Here is a 19914-nt window from a genome sequence, read left to right on the forward strand (position 1 = left end):
CAAAAACCAAAGCTATTCTCGAAGACAACACAAGCAAACAAGAAGTCGAGTTGGAATTTGTGCTTAATACAGGTCTAAACCACCTTATTGATTCTTTTATGTCTTTAGAACGGTTTGGGGAGATTACAAATAAGTCCCATGTTTTCAATGTTGAAAATGTGAAACAATTCAAGCAGCACTTACAATTGACAAAAGAATCTCGAACATAAGTGGAATATGTGAACTATTAAGTGGAGAGCTCGTTTTCGTTGACAATAACAATTGCCGTATAAAGCTCATAACCAGTCCTACCAGGTCGCCGATCACTGTGACGTTCCAACTCATCCACGAAATGCATGCCACATTGGGAGAAATAAGCTAGCGGTTGCTGTCAACTGCATTGATGAGAATAGACATGAAGTTCGCTTCTTCAACGTTAGGGATTCAGAGCTACAACATACAAGAAAGCTAACGTTCAGTCACATAGTACTAAGCATAGCTCATCATTCAGGGCGTCTGTATATCACATCTGACACTGCGCTTTACTCTTACGACAAGGCAGGCACAGATAGGGGGGAAGTTGTTTGAGGACAAGTCGGATACAGCGACCGTTCACGGCTGTGCTGTAAGTTCTGATGGCAGTAAAACCTAAATCGCAAATGATCCCAAGGATTAGCTTCTGACCTTGGATAGAACAGGATTTAAATTAGAAACGTTCAACGATCCCGATATGAAAGTTCCACGCGCAATCGACTTTTCACCTCTAGGTTACGTGTTGATCTGTTCTTATGGCTCAAATATCGTACTTCAAGTGGACAAGGATGGCAAGAGGAAACTCTCTACACTGGCCAATTAGTCAGATGGAGTCAATGGTTCAGTGGCGCTGTATTACAGTACCCGTAAATCGAGCCTCATCGTGGGACAGTTTGAAGAAAACAATATTGTTGTGATAAAGGTAAAATAATGAATTACAAAACGGTCAACAGATGGACGTTTAAGTTTTTATTTAGAATGTTAGAATGATAAAATGTGTGATTAATTTCTGAGTCGTAGAACAATACATAGAAATGATTCATCTGGGAGAACAACTATTATTATATCATACCGTTTTATTGGTTGGAAATAGCAAACTTGTAAATCATTATTTGAATATTGATATTCGCTATAAATGAATATCAGGATATATCGTTTTTAAAATATGTTGCTACATATGTATTTTCTGACACAGTTTTAGTTATTTATTTAGTTGATAACATAAATGCTATTTTCTGGTAAGTGTATTAAAAGAACTCGCTCATGTTTTTGGACGAATTTTCTTTTTCATTGTCATGCATCAGAAAACATGTTATAACTTTGTATTTTCTTATGGTGGCAACCAATTCTTTTTTTTAAAAGTAATTAACGTTTTCTCATTTTTCTAGTTACGTTTTATCATAGGTTTAAACGACATTGACGCTATATTGACGCCTGGGAAGGGCTGAAACTAAAGTTGTAATAACTTGTAGCCTAACCCATTTGTTCGTTTTGTTATATTTGATTGTTAGTGTACGTGTAAATTGTATGCAAAATAATTCTGTTTAAAAAAGAGCAATAAAATATGATTAAACTAAATCAGAAAACACTAATATTATAACTTTTTACTCTTTGATACCGTTATTGCAGAAAAAAATACTATTGAAGTATAACAATAAAATCTGCTTTTAGTCGGAATCGAACCAATGCTGGTAAAGCCAAGAAAAAATACACACACTCTTATATCGTCAATGAATATATACACATAATGCATTGCATAATATGTAAGATCCATATTTTCTTACTCTGCTACATATTTCTTACTATATAGTTGTCCGCTTATTTAAAAAATAGCAGCTATGGACGCGCTAAGTGGATCTCCAAATGACCACTTCGAGTGATCAATGCATATTTTACGGAAAAAAATGATGGCTCAAAAATGTGTCCATACTTTTAACATTAATAAACGGAAGTAAATGTTATCATAATAAACACTTGGCTGATATATTGAAACATTCTTAAATTTGACAAAGCTTATATTTTTACTTGACTATTTTTACTTCCGAAAGCCTTTATTTAACACCTGGCAACTAATCAAAGCATGGTTATACCGTATTATACAAATGGTAACTTTCCATCTTTATAGTTTTTGAAGCTGAATGGTGTGTGATTTCAACAAAAAAGATTGGATGCTGGATTTACTTGATTTTCTTTTCTTTTAATTTAAGTATTCACTGCCATGTTTAAATTCCTTCACCGTTTGCCGCCACTTAATGGAATGCACAGTGGTTACGTTCAACCAATTATATTTTTCGTATAAGAAACTTATCGGTTCTTATCTTATTTTGTTCAATTACCAAGTGGAACGTAGGGGATCGTAAAACACTAGCAATCTTATTACAAAGTTAATTTACTTAATGGTATTTGGCCTTGAGTTCTGGTTACTCCACCGGAAACGTTTGTACGGTATGCAATAAAAATAATTTATTTTCTTGGCATTTTGTTTGACGCAAAGCATAATATAACATTGGTATGTCCTTATGTAACCGATTGGATTTCGAAGAAACATATATGAGGCTTAATGGACCGATTGTTCGGAGCTTTGTAAAAGTTAAAAACGTACTTTGCGACATCGTTGTAAACTTTTAAAAATGTTTTTTGGATAATGTGCTCACATATTATTTATAAAAAAGAACTGATGAAAACCTATTTCAAATCTTGCTTAAACAGCAGACCATAAAATCATCCATTAAACCGAGCATTAACGATTTGAAAGTTAACAACGATGGCTTTAACAACGTTATTCTGAACATTCAGCCATCGTTCGATTTTTTATGTTGCAAATAAATCAACACTCAAGTTAAATCCGTCCAGGATCAATCTTCTTTCAACTGTTCATCGTTGCAGGATTTCTCGTGATGTTAGCCAGCATGAAAACATACACCGGAAAATCAGCGGATGACATAACGCTACTGGTACGACGGGACAAAGAAAAGATTCAACGCATCAACGGTTCTTGTAGTTGGTATTGCTTATAATTTCACTTACATTGGCTGTCAAAATGACCAAAGAGAACGTATAGTGCGTTTTGACGTAAAAAAATATTTTATATTTTTTTTATTGTATCGCCATATTGAAACATGTTGTTTACTATGTGTCCTTTAAGCATGGCACTTAATATATATTTCGTGACTAATTTAGACTTATGTTCTTAGACTAGCAGTAATATATAATGAATTAAATCATGTTAATAACTTGACACAAAATGTTAAACTGATATAAAGAAAAACAACTCATAATCTAGCGATGAACAGCTAATGCACGAGTTTGTTCCCTTGCAGTTTTGTTTATAAGCAGTCATCTCAAGGAAAGACTAAGTACTGCAAAGAGAAGTAACCGCGGGTGTTGAGTATAATATGATTTTAATAACTGTACATTCCAATAATGTAAAAAAGCAAAACATTCACAACATTTCTTTATTAAAATTCGTAAAAACAAAAAAAATAGATAAAAATAAAAGGCCACTGGCACAGAGGAGGAGTGAGCAACTTAATAGGGATTTGCTGTAAAACGATATATATCCATGGCCAAATTCCGGAAATCTGAAAATAGAAACGTAAATTTCTTAGATGAAAGCAGGTGTATAATTGCCGTAGTTCATTGTGGTAAGATATAATTATAGCACAATTAAAGGAGACCAGGTCGATTGCAATAGTTCATGGCGGAAAAATATGAGTTTAGCTCAATTATAGACGACCAGGTCAATTGCAGTTGTGCATTGTGGTAAGATATGATATTAGCTCAATTATAGACGACAAGGTCAATTGCAGTTGTGCATTGTGGTAAGATACGATTTTAGCTCAATTATAGACAACCAGGTCAATTGCAGCTGTGCATTGTGGTAAGATATGGTTTAAGCTCAATTATAGACAACCAGGTCAATTGCAGCTATGCATTGTGGTAAGATATGATTTTAGCTCAATAATAGACAACAAGGTCAATTGAAGTTGTGCATCCTGGTAGGATATGGTTTTAGCACACTTATAGGCAACCAGGTCAATTGCAGTAGTTCTTGGTTTTAAGATATGATTTTAGCTCAATTATAGACAACCAGGTCAATTGCAGTAGTTCATGGTTTTAAGATATGGTTTAAGCTCAATTATAGACAACCATGTCGATTGCAGCTATGCATTGTGGTAAGATATGATTTTAGCTCTATTATAGACAACCAGGTCAAATGCAGTTGTACATTGTGGTATGATATGATTTTAGCTCAATTATAGAGAACCAGGTCAATTGCAGTTGTGCATTATGGTGAGATATGGTTTTAGCACACTTATAGGCAACCAGGTCAATTGCAGTAGTTCATGAGGGTAAGATATGATTTTAGCACAAGTGAATGCGACCAAATCAAAAGCAGTAGTTTAGTTCATCGTGGTAAGATATGATTTTAGCCCAATTATAGACAACCAAGTCAATGGCAGTTGTGCATCGTGGAAAGATATGGTTTAGCTCAATTATAGACGACCAGGTCAATTGCAGTTGTGTATCGTGGAAAGATATGGTTTTAGCTCAATTATAGACGACCAAGTCAATTGCAGCTGTGCATCGTGGAAATATATGGTTTTAGCACAATTATAGACAACCAAGTCAATGGCAGTTGTGCATCGTGGAAAAATATGGTTTTAGCTCAATTATAGACAACCAAGTCAATGGCAGTTGTGCATCGTGGAAAGATATGGTTTAGCTCAGTTATAGACGACCAAGTCAATTGCTGTTGTGCATCGTGGAAAGATATGGTTTTAGCTCAATTATAGACAACCAAGTCAGTTGCACTTGTGCATCGTGGAAAGATATGGATTTAGCTCAGATATAGACAACCAAGTCAATGGCAGTTGTGCATCGTGGAAATATATGGTTTTAGCTCAATTATAGACAACCAAGTCAATGGCAGTTGTGCATCTTGGAAAGATATGGTTTTAGCTCAATTATAGACAACCAAGTCATTTGCAGTTGTGCATCGTGGAAATATATGGTTTAGCTCAATTATAGACAACCAAGTCAAATCTCAGTTGTGCATCGTGGAAAGATATGGTTTTAGCTCAATTATAGACAACCAAGTCAATGGCAGTTGTGCATCGTGGAAAGATATGGTTTAGCTCAATTATAGACGACCAGGTCAATTACAGTTGTGCATCGTGGAAAGATATGGTTTAGCTCAATTATAGACAACCAAGTCAATGGCAGTTTTGCATCGTGGAAATATATGGTTTAGCTCAATTATAGACAACCAAGTCAATGGCAGTTGTGCATCATGGTAAGATATGGTTTTAGCTCAATTATAGACAACCAAGTCAATGGCAGTTGTGCATCGTGGAAATATATGGTTTAGCTCAATTATAGACAACCAAGTCAATTGCAGTTGTGCATCATGGTAAGATATGATTTTAGCTCAATTATTGACAACTAAGTCAATTGCAGTTGTGCATCGTGGAAAGATATGGTTTAGCTCAATTATAGACGACCAGGTCATTTGCAGCTGTGCTTCGTGGAAATATATGGTTTAGCTCAATTATAGACAACCAAGTCAAATCTCAGTTGTGCATCGTGGAAAGATATGGTTTTAGCTCAATTATAGACAACCAAGTCAATGGCAGTTGTGCATCGTGGAAAGATATGGTTTAGCTCAATTATAGACGACCAGGTCAATAACAGGTGTGCATCGTGGAAAGTTATGGTTTAGCTCAATTATAGACAACCAAGTCAATGGCAGTTGTGCATCGTGGAAATATATGGATTTAGCTCAATTATAGACAACCAAGTCAATTGCAGTTTTGCATCGTGGAAATATATGGTTTAGCTCAATTATAGACAACCAAGTCAATGGCAGTTGTGCATCATGGTAAGATATGGTTTTAGCTCAATTATAGACAACCAAGTCAATGGCAGTTGTGCATCGTGGAAATATATGGTTTAGCTCAATTATAGACAACCAAGTCAATGGCAGTTGTGCATCATGGTAAGATATGATTTTAGCTCAATTATTGACAACTAAGTCAATTGCAGTTGTGCATCGTGGAAAGATATGGTTTAGCTCAATTATAGACGACCAGGTCATTTGCAGCTGTGCTTCGTGGAAAGATATGGTTTAGCTCAATTATAGACGATCTGGTCAATTGCAGTTGTGCATCGTGGAAAGATATGGTTTTAGCTCAATTATAGGCAACCAAGTCAATTGCAGCTGTGCATCGTGGTTAGATATGGTTTTAGCTCAATTATAGGCAACCAGGTCAATTGCAGCTGTGCACCATGGTAAGATATGATTTTAGCTCAGTTATAGACGTCCAGCTCAATTGCAACTATGCATCCTGGAAAGATATGGTTTTAGCTCAATAATAGGCAACCAGGTCAGTTGCAGTTGTGCAACGTGGTAAGATATGGTTTAAGCTCTATTAAAGGCGACCAGGTAAATTGCATTTGTTCATGGTGGTATGATATGAGTTTAGCTCAAATAAAGGCGTCCAGGTCAATTGCAGTTGTTCATGGTTTTAAGATATGATTTAAGCTCTATTAAAGGCGACCAGGTAAATTGCAGTAGTCCATGGTGATAAGATATGAGTTTAGCTCAAATAAAGGTGTTCAGGTCTATTGCAATTGTGTATCGTAGTAAGATATGGTTTTAGCACACTTATAGGCAACCTGGTCAATTGCAGCAATTCATGGGTGTAGGATATGATTTTAGCACACTTATAGGCAACCAGGTCAATTGCAGTAGGCCATGGTGGTAAGATATGAGTTTAGCTCAATTAAGGCGACCAGGTCAATTGCAGTATTTCATGGTGGTAAGATATGAGTTAAGCTCAAATAAAGGCGTCCAGGTCAATTGCAGTATTTCATGGTGGTAAGATATGAGTTTAGCTCAAATAAAAGCGTCCATGTCAATTGCAGTATTTCATGGTGGTAAGATATGAGTTTAGCTCAAATAATGGCGTCTAGGTCAATTGCAGTATTTCATGGTGGTAAGATATGAGTTTAGCTGAAATAAAGGCGTCCAGATCAATTGCAGTATTTCATGGTGGTAAGATATGAGTTTAGCTCAAATAAAGGCGTCCAGGTCAATTGCAGTATTTCTTGGTGGTAAGATATGAGTTTAGCCCAAATAAAGGCGTCCAGGTAAATTGCAGAATTTCATGGTGGTAAGATATGAGTTTAGCCCAAATAAAGGCGTCCAGGTAAATTGCAGAATTTCATGGTGGTAAGATATGAGTTTAGCTCAAATAAAGGCGTCCAGGTCAATTGCAGAATTTTATGGTGGTAACATATGAGTTTAGGTAAAAAAAAAAGGCGTCCAGGTAAATTGCAGAATTTCGTGGTGGTAAGATATGATTTTAGCTCAAACAAAGGCGTCCAGGTCAATTGCAGTAGTTCATGGTGGTAAGATATGAGTTAAGCTCAAATAAAGGCGTCCAAGTCAATTGCATTAGTTTATGGTGGTAAGATATGAGTTTAGCTCAAATTAAGTATTTCATGGTGGTAAGATATTAATTAAGCTCAATTAAAAGCGTCCAAGTCAATTGCAGTATTTCATGGTGGTAAGATATGAGTTTAGCACAATTAAAGGTGTTCAGGTCAATTGCAGTATATCATGGTGGTTGGATATGAGTTTAGCTCAAATAAAGGCGTCCAGGTCAATTGCAGTATTTCATGGTGGTAAGATATGAGTTTAGCTCAAATAAAGGCGTCCATGTCAATTGCAGTATTTCATGGTGGTAAGATATGAGTTTAGCTCAAATAAAAGCGTCCAGGTCAATTGCAGTATTTCATGGTGGTAAGATATGAGTTTAGCTCAAATAAAAGCGTCCAGGTCATTTGAAGTATTTCATGGTGGTAAGATAAGAGTTAAGCACAATTAAAGGCGTCCAGGTCAATTGCAGTATATCGTTGTGGTTAGATATGATTGTAGCTCAATTAAAGGTGACCAGGTCAATTGCAGGAGTTCATGGTGGTAAGATATGAGTTTAGCTCAATTAAAGGCGACCATGCAAATTGCAGTAGTTCATGGTGGTAAGATATGAGTTTAGCTCAATTTAAGGCGAACAGGTTAATTTCAGTATTTCATGGTGGTAAGATATGAATTTAGCACAATTAAAGGCGACATTGTCAATTGCAGTAGTTCATGCTTTTAATAAGTGCGCTTAGCACACTTTGGGTATGAAACACGTCATTTAAACATAGTTATGACGTTGTTTATAAAATGTGTTTTTAATTACTCGTTTCGGAATAAAATAAAATCACTTAGATATAATTTCATAAATTATGTATAATAATGAATAAACTGTGGTGAATAGTTTGTGAAATGCACAATCCTAAATAATATTACAATACAGTTTAGTTTATAGTTTTAACGAACAATATCCCTAAATAGTTCTGTATTTAAGATAATCAAAACGTAAACTATTTGTATACATATCATTGAGTACAATTAATGTGTTCAATTAAATACAATTCATTTATATTTTATATTTTACATTAACTTGATCAAATAGCGTAGTCCAACGAAGTTTTACTTCACTGATAAACTGACTACCAAACGCGAGTATGAACCTGATGAACGAGTCTGTAAAAATGTCGGTATGTATAAATATGAACACTTAAAAACAAAATAATTTAAACTCACCTCTCCAAGTATACATCTAGCATTTCTCACACTTTACTTTCATACACATGTCTACGATTGTTTCAGTTTTATGTCCTTCAGCCAAATGCTCCTAGTGTATTTCTAATGCTTCGATAAATACCTACATTATATATGGTAATTATCGATACGGCTGAAAACATATATAGTCATTCTACGCATTGAAGAATCTCTAGTGTATATTTACGGAAATGAAAAGCGCAATGCTCGTGAATACGTTGTTGTTTTTTTTCAATGAAGTTTCAACGCTAACGTAAACGATTGCGAACACGTTATTCAAATCAAAAGAACAATTTCTGAATAGGAATAGTAAAATATTTTTATATATATTTTGATAAAGAAACTGCCATCATTTTAAAACAGGAACTATATTCGCACTGTTTTAAAACAATGAGAGTGAGAATTTGTCTTACTGGTTAAGGATAAACCCCTGGAAAGCATTTAATTATCAAAATGTATACATATATAATCTGAGTTATACATAATTCTAACATAGAAATCCTGTAGAAGATACGAGTAAAACATCCCAACGTATAATGGTTGCTATATGTAAAAAAATGTTAATTATTATATCGTGTTTAAATTCTTTGCATTATTAAAATTGAAGCTGGACTGCAATACAATAGTTCATAAAAAAGAACAAACCATAAAAAGAGGATGCTTGTTTGTTTCAGCGTAAAATCACAATAATATTTCACCTCCTAAGCACCAAAAGAAAACATCTCACCCTTGGCTACAATTTTGCTTTATATTATATGTCTTAAAAGGATATAGAATGACAGTTTATTGTACGTTTTGTAGAAAAAAAACCAGTTTGTATGCGAACGTAACGTCATAATGGAAACGACGTCGTCGACATTGTGCACCAGCTATGCGCGCTGTTGTTTGATTTGGAAGTGAGAGTGGGCCAACATTTCGAAATATTAAAATAATATCAAGTTGATTTAATCAGTAAAATAAAAGATTTTTATTTCCGCTTAAAAACATTTATATTCCACCGGCATAAAGCATAAAAACACATTTTGTAAATAAAATATTTATAGTGAAGAAATACTCTTAACACATTGGCATCCAATTATTGTACATGACTAAGTTACCAGTTAGTTCCTTAAACTGTAGATAATACTTATCAGCTTAATTTAAAAATGAAAACTAATAAAGCACCAAAACGAATCTGTAATATTGTCTTACAATATTGTCTTACAATTAGATTGGAGTTACGGCTAACATAACAGACCGACACTGGTTGCTTCAATCAATCAAACCGTGTTGCCAGTGCTGCCTTCACTTTTTACTGGCAGCATGGTGTTTGGGACATTATTGCAGACAAACACGTGACCTTTAAGCGGCACATACACATCCGGACTTTTTGGATCCGGGTCAATAAGCGATCTTAGTTTATTTCCTGCAAAGTCAAGTGTAAGTAGCTGATAATATATATTGGTGTTTTGCGATGTATAATTTCTCGCCATCATATCTTACAGTACAGCCAACTCGACAATTCCTGATTGTTTTTATTTCAGCATGCCCTGCCTTATCGTAAGAGTAAAGCCCAGTATGGTTTGTACCAAACAGGCGATATCAAAGGTAATCTAAATATTTTATAATATGGGTAAACATAAACGTCCTTATGACTGTGTTGTTGATTTGAATTTCTTATTCTTAAGAAACTATAATGTTTGTTCTCATTATTACAGCGTATAATAGTTCATTTTGCCGAATATTGACACTTTGAAACCTTGCAGTTATTGATCATCTGGTGATCCAGTTCAGTAGCTTGATACAATTGTTCCGACTTGCAGTGGGATAAAGCACTGCGGTTGGTAGTTTACGTCTTCCCGTCATGTTTCACTGCTCTTTATCACCACTAAATTTAATATGAAATTCATTTAACTTTTCATCATCCGTCACCCCTATTAACTTTTTTAAATCAATATGGTCGTTCAGGGCTGTTTTTGGTACGAATGATAATTCAATGCAGGCATGTTTGATTGTATCGAGCATTCAAGTAATCTTTCTCTTTAATTCTTTTCTGACATTTAAAATACCCCAGGTAACCCAGCAAATTGCTGGGCTTAGCCTTTGCTTCCATACAGATGAATGAGATTTCATATTTTCCTCAGGCGATCTGTACATTTCTCTACTTGCTCTTTAAATGATGTTTCCGTTTAGGCTAGGTATTTAACTGCGTCTTGCTTATTTTTTTGTCTAGGACTTCATCAATTAACTTTCGTAACGCTTAAATCTCTTGAAGGACTCTTACATGAGTCCCTCGGATCGATTGTTGATTTCCCTTGCATACATCCTGCAGCCTTTACAGTTGCACCCTTTTTTCATTAGAACAAGCCAGGAATTCAGAGTCGGCTGCACCACTAGTACCATACTGCTTTCTGAAAATGACAATAAGATTAAAATTTAAATGTCTGCATTTCATTGGCACAGTAAAAATGTAAGCATTTTTCAATGTTTCTGCATCACCACCACTGGTGGATATCATAGAATTTAACCATGAAGTTGAAACCGGGACCAATGATAGAAATCTTAATCCCAGCTTGAAAGAAATGTGTGCTGGTTTATGCGTTCAAACTCATTTTGCTAAACAACTTGAATGAAGATCTAATTTATTTAGAGAGCTTTATTAGTGAACGGGCATCAATTGTGCCATTACATTAAGCTATTCGATACCAACACTCACGGACATATAAACCATAGATCCTTGTTTAAAAGAATGTAAATTTGAATTATAAAAAAAATCAAGTTAATGAAATGAAATGTATATCTTAGAATCTGTCAAATGGAAGAAGACTTTACTCCACCCACTAAGAATTAATGACATGTCCATTTAGTTTCTCATTAGGGCTCTTTTAAAACTTTTTTTATATTTTTATAAAATACAGTAAGTATAAAAATAACACTTACACACAAATAAGTGGTAAAAGTTCTCCGTGCGAAGAAGACTGACTTAACTCCGAAGCTAAGTCCTTTTGTGTGGACTGCTCGAAGTACGGCTGCTGTCGATGCGAGCCAAAACATGGCGGTCTGTTTAAGCGGCACTCAGTGCTAGGTCGGACGTGGGGAAATGGGCGCCGTTGCCACATACAGTCGTGGACGATCTGGAGAAATGCGAGCGGCATCCTAGAGAGGCTTTGAGGATGTTCTGTAAGGATCATGACCAGCTATGTTGTCAAGTATGCGTCTCTGTTGCTCACAGGTAGTGATGAGTGTTTTGTATGTTAATTTTGGGAAACCATCGATATAGCGCAAGCGTGCATGGGGGAATAGTTTTAAGAGATTTCTTGACTTAAATTATAAACATTAACACATTACCTAAACACTTTTTGAAAACAAACAGCAAATCACGTAGTTAAAATATATATAATATATAGGTATATATTTTGATTAAGAGTTGTACATAAACAACTCTATTCTATTTTAACGCATCATTTCAAATTGTTTTCTCTTAATTGACTTGAATTGCAATTACTACAAACGTTAGAAAAATGAGTCAATATAATTATATTTTAACGTAATTGCCTTATTTTTAACTCGTTCGCACATTATCCAAAACAGGAATGACAATATAAAACATGTGAAAATAAATTGTTATGATTGTTTTTTCAAAATAGTAATTTAAGCGGCTTAGTGGAAGCATTATACTTATTTTGAAGTGTTTATCGTTACATTGATGGTATGGGTTTTTCAGGAACTGTTCGGTGATACAACATATACCAGACAAAGCCAGAGGTATTTATGACAAACCAGAACTCAAACAGCTTCCTCAACAAGTCGCTAACATCCTATCTCAAATCAAGAAGTTGCAGGATTCATGAAAGAGAAGGCAACAATCAATACGAGAGTCTCGTGTACAGGTTCTGCAAGAGATTAAAGCTTTGCGGAAGAAAATCGATGAAGTCCTTGACAAGTTGGGGCAAAACACAATAAAAGAGCTGGACTTAATGGTAGCATTGCTTAAGGATGTAGTAGAGACAGAAGTTAGGCAGTCTGAACGGATGAGCAAAGATATGAAATCGTTTGTTGATAGCATGCAAGCAAAGGGCAAGACAAACGAGTCGTTGGCTTTCGTAGGAAACTCAAGGTGTCAGAAAAAGATTAAAGAAACAAAATCATTTCTTTTAGAAACAACCAAGGAAACGTTGAAAAGTTATCGTTCGTACCCAGCACAGCTTTGAACGACCTTATAAAATCATTTGCTCCGTTACAAGTATTTCGGGTATTTGTCACAACCCATGTTTTCACGGCCGTAAGCATCAAACAACTCAATGCATCGGTTAGTGATGAGAAAGAGAAGTGTATCATAAGAGGAATCTGTGAACTAGCAAGCGGAGAGCTTGTTCCAAATTTATGCTCATTTCTGCTTAATTAATCTTGGTGTCTTCATTGTTTTTGACATTAATTCATCCTTTTTGGATTATGAAAACAATTATATTAATTGTGGTAAATCTTATTTGGGAGTAGGAGTGCATCTTTAAAACGTTTCCATACTCTTAGAAGAAAATGCGCTTGACGAAAATACATTTAAAGATGATCTCTTCCTCCCAGATAAGATTTACTACATTTAATAATATTGTTTTAATATTCCAAAAAGGATGAATTAATGTAAAAAAATGAAGACACCAAGATTAATTTGGCAGAAATGAGCATAAGTTTGGAACAATGTTTTAAAAAATAGTTTATTTATATAAAAATTGTATCTTCGCGGCCATAATTTGCTAGACCATAAAATAAGGTATTTTATTTAAGTATCTGCACAAAAATAAACAAACTGCATTTACCTTTTGGTGCTGTGAAATAACAATAAAATGCTTAGACGGAGGGTTTAAAAAGGTGTTGTGTGTATAAATGAACTGTCATGAGTCGTCATGAAATACACAATGTCATTAAACGATTTCAGGAAATATGTTAGTAGGCAAAATGAAATGTAGAAATGTAATACCCGGAATTTAATTTAAAGCGACTATACACCAGTTTTGGAACCAAAAAAAGACCGGGTTCGAACCTGTGTCGCAAAAATTGCAGTCCAGTGCTGTATCCACTGAGCTACGCAGGCTTACCTCACCCGTTGGATTATTTAAGCTATAATACACTTGTTACTATGAATAGTAACAGTTTACTATAGAATTTGTTCCCGCAATAATGATTATCGTCTCCGCCCGTGAGATTATCACGGCACGTCAGGGCGATTATGGCATAATTGCCTGACCAAGACGAGAACGTGCACATTTTGCCGAAAGTAAAAATGACCACCGTATACTTGGTAGGCAAACACTTAAACAGTATTTTAAGTTTTTAAGGGATTAAAATGGAACTATCGGTGCAATAATAGTGAAATTAGTTTTACCAAAAATGACACATTCCGTGTTTCAGTAACGAGTACTACCCGAAACCGTACTGGATGTTTACATTCGGTAAAGGCAAGAAAGTAGTGAGACAAGGAATTGTTTTGTTGAAACGTTTTGTTTTACTTTATTCGCTGAGAAATGTTAATTATTCCAGCGAAAAGGCTAGGGTCATTCAAGCCGAGATTCTTATGATACTGCTCCTAGGCTTGATCGACCCTAGCTGTGCTCAACTATTGAAATGAACATCAAAAGCAGCCAATGTAAAACTGGAAATATTTGAAGAATTGAAAAATTGCAGGCTTATTCTGAAAACGCGTACGAAGAGGTTTGCTATTTTCATTTCCAGTCGCTCGTTATTTTTGAAGCTAATGCCATTTAAAACCATTTTGTTATATCTCAGTTTTAAGACTTTCAAACTACATGCTAATTATATGACATATCCTTCATCATTCCATAAAATCATGTTTTTAAATCCATTTGAAATCATTGACAAATGGCAAAACATTTCTATTATACAGAGTAATGCATGGTTGATCATGGTTTTTGGTTGATAATTGCCCCAGTGAAAAAAAATAAAATAAATCTTCATCATAAATACAGGCAAAGTTGTGCCCGATCTCGGCCGAGCTGCTAATCAAGCGGCAGGCCAAAGTACGGTGAAAAAGCATACATTTTCAATCTCGACTCGTTGTGGCTAGCAGACAGAAATGCGGAGAACATTAAACGGCCGCCACTCATCGAGCCGCTGTGCGATCGAAAATTTAGCATAAAATGGTGGTTTAAGCCGACTGAGTGTGTGTGCCAAGAAAGGTTTAAGTGATAAACCATGTTTTATATTTTATATAAATGCGCATAATGCTACCACATGTTGTGATTGAAGGCACTAATGTATCATTGGACAAATGTAAGATAAATACCAAACTGTCTGAGAATCTAGCTTTTATTGCAGACACCAGTGAGAGAAATAGTTGGCGTCGAAGTACGTACGTTTTAGCAATAGTTTGTATTTCTCATCAAGGTCAATTTAAGGTATCAATTTTTTTTCTTTAAAAGTGCCAAAACATTATATTGAGGTTGGACAATACCACTTGTATTTTTGGTGAATGTTAAAACTTGAAGCTTTGATAGAAGATTCCTGTTCTTTATACATCAGCAAAGCGAATAAAAAACTGTCATGCAATAATGACAACAATATCAGCATGCTGAGATTGATACGCAAACATGCTAAAAAACTTTCAAAAGGACTATTTTAATGGTGCATTTTTTCAACGGTTACATTAACGGTCAGACATCTGTAACTCAGAGGTCAAAATCGCATTTAAATAAATAGCATAACTTTATTAATCTTAAAACTAAACAATGTGATGTGTGCACCTTTGTAAACATCATCGTTTGGCGTCATTGGGTTAAGTACGCCGACTTGCTCTACCTCCCATGTTTTAAAATATTAATTTATCAAGGAATTTCAACGTATCTATATGAAATTTCTCACATAAGAGGAACAGATTACGGCGATTTTGTGAAAAGTATAAATACAATACCTATGTTAAATTCTTTATTTACAGTGACTACGTATTTCTGTTAAAGCATTTGTAAACCAAATCAATAAAATAAGGTTTTTGAACAAGTATATCGGACAAACCAAAGATAAAATATATCATTACTTCCAAAAGCAAACATTAAATGATTCGTGTCTAAACTGACTCATCTTTCAGAACGTCTTATAAATGCAGGAATATTATTTGATTCGTTTAAAGTGATAAAGAGTCGCTTTATTGTGAGTATACAGATAAATAAATGTACATACCGTCGATTACCAGTTTATGACTCATACACTGATACGATCATTTACTTTCTTTCATGGACTGAATGGGTATTGAAGCGTACTTTTAAAGTCTCGTGAAATAAAGTTTATTATATAGAACAAAATGGCATTTGATTTCGATTCATCTCTTCACAAGGCGTCGGATTTAATACATGAATTCACATGTTCTCCATGTGAAGATGACGGACTTAACTCTAAGGCTCAGAACTTTTGTGTGGACTGTTCAAAGTACTACTGCTCTCGGTGCGTGTCCAAACATGGCAGCCTGTTTAAGCGGCACAAAGTGCTTGATCGGAAGGACGTAAAGAAATGGGCGGCGGTGCCTGGGACGGTCGTGGACGATCTGGAAAGATGCGAGCACCATCCCGGGAAAAAAGTGGAGCTCTTCTGCGGAGACCATCAAAAGCTATGTTGTCATATATGCGTCTCCCTTGTTCACAGGTACGAATCGTATAGCGAAAGTAGGCCACTATCAGCAATCACAAAGGGGACTGATTACACAAAAGATACACTAGATATAAACAAAAGGGCATTTAAGCATAACATTGGTAAAAGTAAACATTATGTAGTAAAGGTAGCATGTTTTTCATAAACAGTTAGTTTTAAGTCCATAACAAATCATATGTTTTGCCAGAATTCTATAATAATTTATTTTTATGTTAATGCCGTTATTTAATTTTCTTTTTTTTAATTGAAGACAATGTTCGTTGATACAACATATACCAGACGTAGCACAAGGTATTGATGACAAACCAGAATTCAAACAGCTTCCACAACAAATCGTCGACATCCAATCACAAATCAAGAAGCTACAGAAGTCCCGCGAGAAAAATCAACAATGCATACGGGACTCCCGTGCACAAATCCTATTAGAGATCAGAGCTTTGCGTAGGAAGATCGACCAAGCCCTTGATCAATTGGAGCAAAACACAATCAAAGAGGTGGACGTTATGGTTGCAATATTTGAGGAGCAAATGAAGAAAGACATTGCACAGTCAGCACAGTTGAGCAAGGACATAAAGTCACTTGCAGATAGCATGGCGAAGACTAAGACGAACAATTCCTTGGCCTACGTAGGATATTCTCGATGCCAGGAATTAATTACAGAAACCAAAGCTTTTCTCGAAGACAACACAAGCAAACAAGAAGTAGAGTTGGCGTTTGTGCTACATACAGGGCTAAACCACCTTATTGATTCTTTTATGTCTTTAGAACGGTTTGGGGAGATTACTAATACGTCCCATGTTTTCAATGTTGAAAATGTGAAACAATTCAATGCAGCACTTACAATTGACAAAGGAATCTCGAACATAAGTGGAATATGTGAACTATTAAGTGGAGAGCTCGTTCTTGTTGACAATTACAATTGCCGTATTAAGCTCCTGAACCAGTCCTATCAGATTGTCGATCACTGCGACGTTCCAACTCATCCACAAAATGCATGCAATATTTCGGGCAATGAGCTAGCGGTTGCTGTCAACTGTAATGAGGAAAGTAGACATGAAGTTCGATTCTTTAACGTAAGGGTTTCAGAGTTACAACAGACAAGAAAGCTAACGTTCAGTCACATAGTTACCAGCATAGCTCACCATTCAGCGCGTCTGTATATTACATCTGACACTGCGCTCTACTCTTACGACAAGAAAGGCCAAGATGGGAGGAAATTGTATGAGAAAATGCAAATTGCTCACAGCTGCGCTGTGAGCTCTGATGGCAGTAAAATCTACATAGCAAATTTCTCCAAAGATCAACTTCTTACCTTGGATAAAGCAGGAAATCAATTATCAACGCTCAGCGATCCCGATATGAAAGGTCCACGCGTTATACACGTGTCCGCTCTAGGTCACGTTTTTGTCTACTCTTATATCTCACACACTTTACTTCAAGTGGACAGTGAAGGAAAGAGGAAGCTGGCTACACTGGCTACGCGAGCGGATGGATTGATGAAATCAACTTCACTGTGTTACAGTAGCCGTACATCCATTCTTTTTGTAGGTAAATATGAAAATAACAACGTTGATGTGATTAAGGTCAAATAATGAATTACAGAAACACTCATTAGACGAACCTGTACACACAATAATAAAGCAGTCTCCGTCTAAAATATTAGACTGTGTGTGAGTGTAACTTGTTTACAATAATACATATGTTAGTTTATATTTAGAATGTTAGAATGGTATACTGTTGTACAATGTGTGATTTATTCCTGAATCGTAGAACATTACATAGATATATATCATCTTGCAAAAAACTATTATTATATATTATGTTTGATTGATTGTAAATTATGAACTTTAATATTCACATTCGCTATAAAAGCATATCAGGACATATCGCTTTTATAATATGTTGGAACATTTATATTTTCTTATTCAGCTATAGATATATTTAGTTGATTACATAAATGCTATGTTCTTGTAGATATATTAAAGGGCCATGCTCATGTTTTGAACGAATTTTCGTTTCACTGTTATACATCTTAGTACACTAATGTATGATCTTCGGCCACATGGGTCTATGATCTTCTGGTTCTGTTCTGTTCACTAATATTATAATTATTTAACACTATGATACCGAAACTACAGAAACAGTACTATCATACTATAAAAAGAAAATCTCGTTTCAGTCCTGATCGAAACCATGCTGGTATAGTAACAAAACAACAACACAATATTATATCTTTGATTGGTTGTGATTGATATTCTTATTATTAATCATTTATTAATAATAATATTCATCATTATTGAATATATACACATTTTGCATTGTATAATATGTAAGATACATATTTAATTATTCTGCTTTATATATATATATATATATATATTGACCTTGTAAGTTTTATTATACGACTCGTTTTGTTTTGTATTTTTTTTAATAAGGTATTGCTATTTTAAGGAGGTACATTGCTATACAATTGTGTGATATGCAAAGAAAATCTTCGCGCGCTTATTTCAAAAAAGCAACTATGGTCGCGCTAAGTGGAACTCCAAATGATCTCTTAGTGTGCTCAATGATGTCTTTTTGAATACATGCCGAAAAACTATGAAATAACGCAAAGGTATGGTGCTAGGCATAATGTTTTGCGAAAAAATGATTGCTCAAAAACGTTTCTATACTATAAGCAGAAAATGCGTTTCGACAAAAACGGATTAAAGCTCATTTTCTATGGAAACGTTTTTGAAATTTGTCAAACATACTCTTTCACCTAAGATATATAATTCAAGACACGAAAGCACTCAAACTAATCACCAATAAGCATAAAGACGTAATGTTTTCTTAGTTAATGAGCTGTTGACAATGTACCCATTATTTTTACTGAAAGTTTTGTGTGCCTGTGTAATTTTGTGGAGAAATTAATCCAACTTGCAGCTAATATATATATGACCAATCTAAGAAGCAGCGTATTAAATGTTCAGTTTCATTTTAATTCCGTAGACGTCCCCTTTCGGTTTATCTCTCTCTTTCTCTATTTTTGTAATGCTTTATCAGGAAGTCCGTACCGAAAGCAATGACGAAACTATCCATTTGTGTTTTTATATTTCTAGCTTCATGTTTAATATCGCCAATATCGGTGAGCATGACTTTCTTTTTACTCGAACTTGCATATGTGTATTTTCTCGGTATTTTATAATATCGTCAACTCACATGCGTCATAAACCCTTAAGTGTGATCGGTCGGGATATTTGTTTGAACTATACTCTCCCGACTTTTATGTAAATGAAAAAGATTAAAAAATACGAAAAAACAAACACTTGTGTTTTTTGTCAGTTCATGTATATCTACTAACTTCATTAATAAATTATAAGTCATCATTATTTCCGGTTATAAACTATGACTAATGTGATCTAGAAAACGCGTATTGACCTAACTATAAGTCCACACTAAAATTAACTCATCAGAAGCCTTTCGTTTATGCTTTCCTGTCGTTGGTTGACATTAACTTAGTATTGATTTTGTACTGTATTTGATGACGTTACGTTCCAGTTTAATTTGGTGCGTTTTTTATAACCTGCAATTAAATGTTAATTCATACATATATA

General features: G+C 35.0%; 1 protein-coding gene across 1 annotated transcript; it reads left to right on the forward strand.

Annotated features, from left to right (window-relative positions):
- The first annotated feature begins 15901 nt into the window (after positions 1 to 15901).
- Positions 15902 to 19623, forward strand: LOC128217196 (uncharacterized). The gene is made up of 2 exons (XM_052924163.1): positions 15902 to 16312; positions 16569 to 19623. Exons 1-2 carry the CDS (start codon positions 15975 to 15977, stop codon positions 17908 to 17910), a joined length of 1680 nt encoding a protein of 559 aa, XP_052780123.1. The 5' UTR covers positions 15902 to 15974; the 3' UTR covers positions 17911 to 19623.
- Positions 19624 to 19914: the final 291 nt, after the last annotated feature.

This window comes from Mya arenaria, chromosome 14 (genome assembly GCF_026914265.1).
Source record: "Mya arenaria isolate MELC-2E11 chromosome 14, ASM2691426v1".
Taxonomy (NCBI): Eukaryota; Metazoa; Mollusca; class Bivalvia; order Myida; family Myidae; genus Mya; species Mya arenaria.

Coding starts and splice junctions, on each gene's coding strand:
- LOC128217196 (XM_052924163.1), top strand. CDS start 15,975: ATGGCATTTGATTTCGATTCATCTCTTCACAAGGCGTCGGATTTAATA. Junction 16,313..16,568: donor TGCGTCTCCCTTGTTCACAG/GTACGAATCGTA, acceptor TTTTAATTGAAG/ACAATGTTCGTTGATACAAC.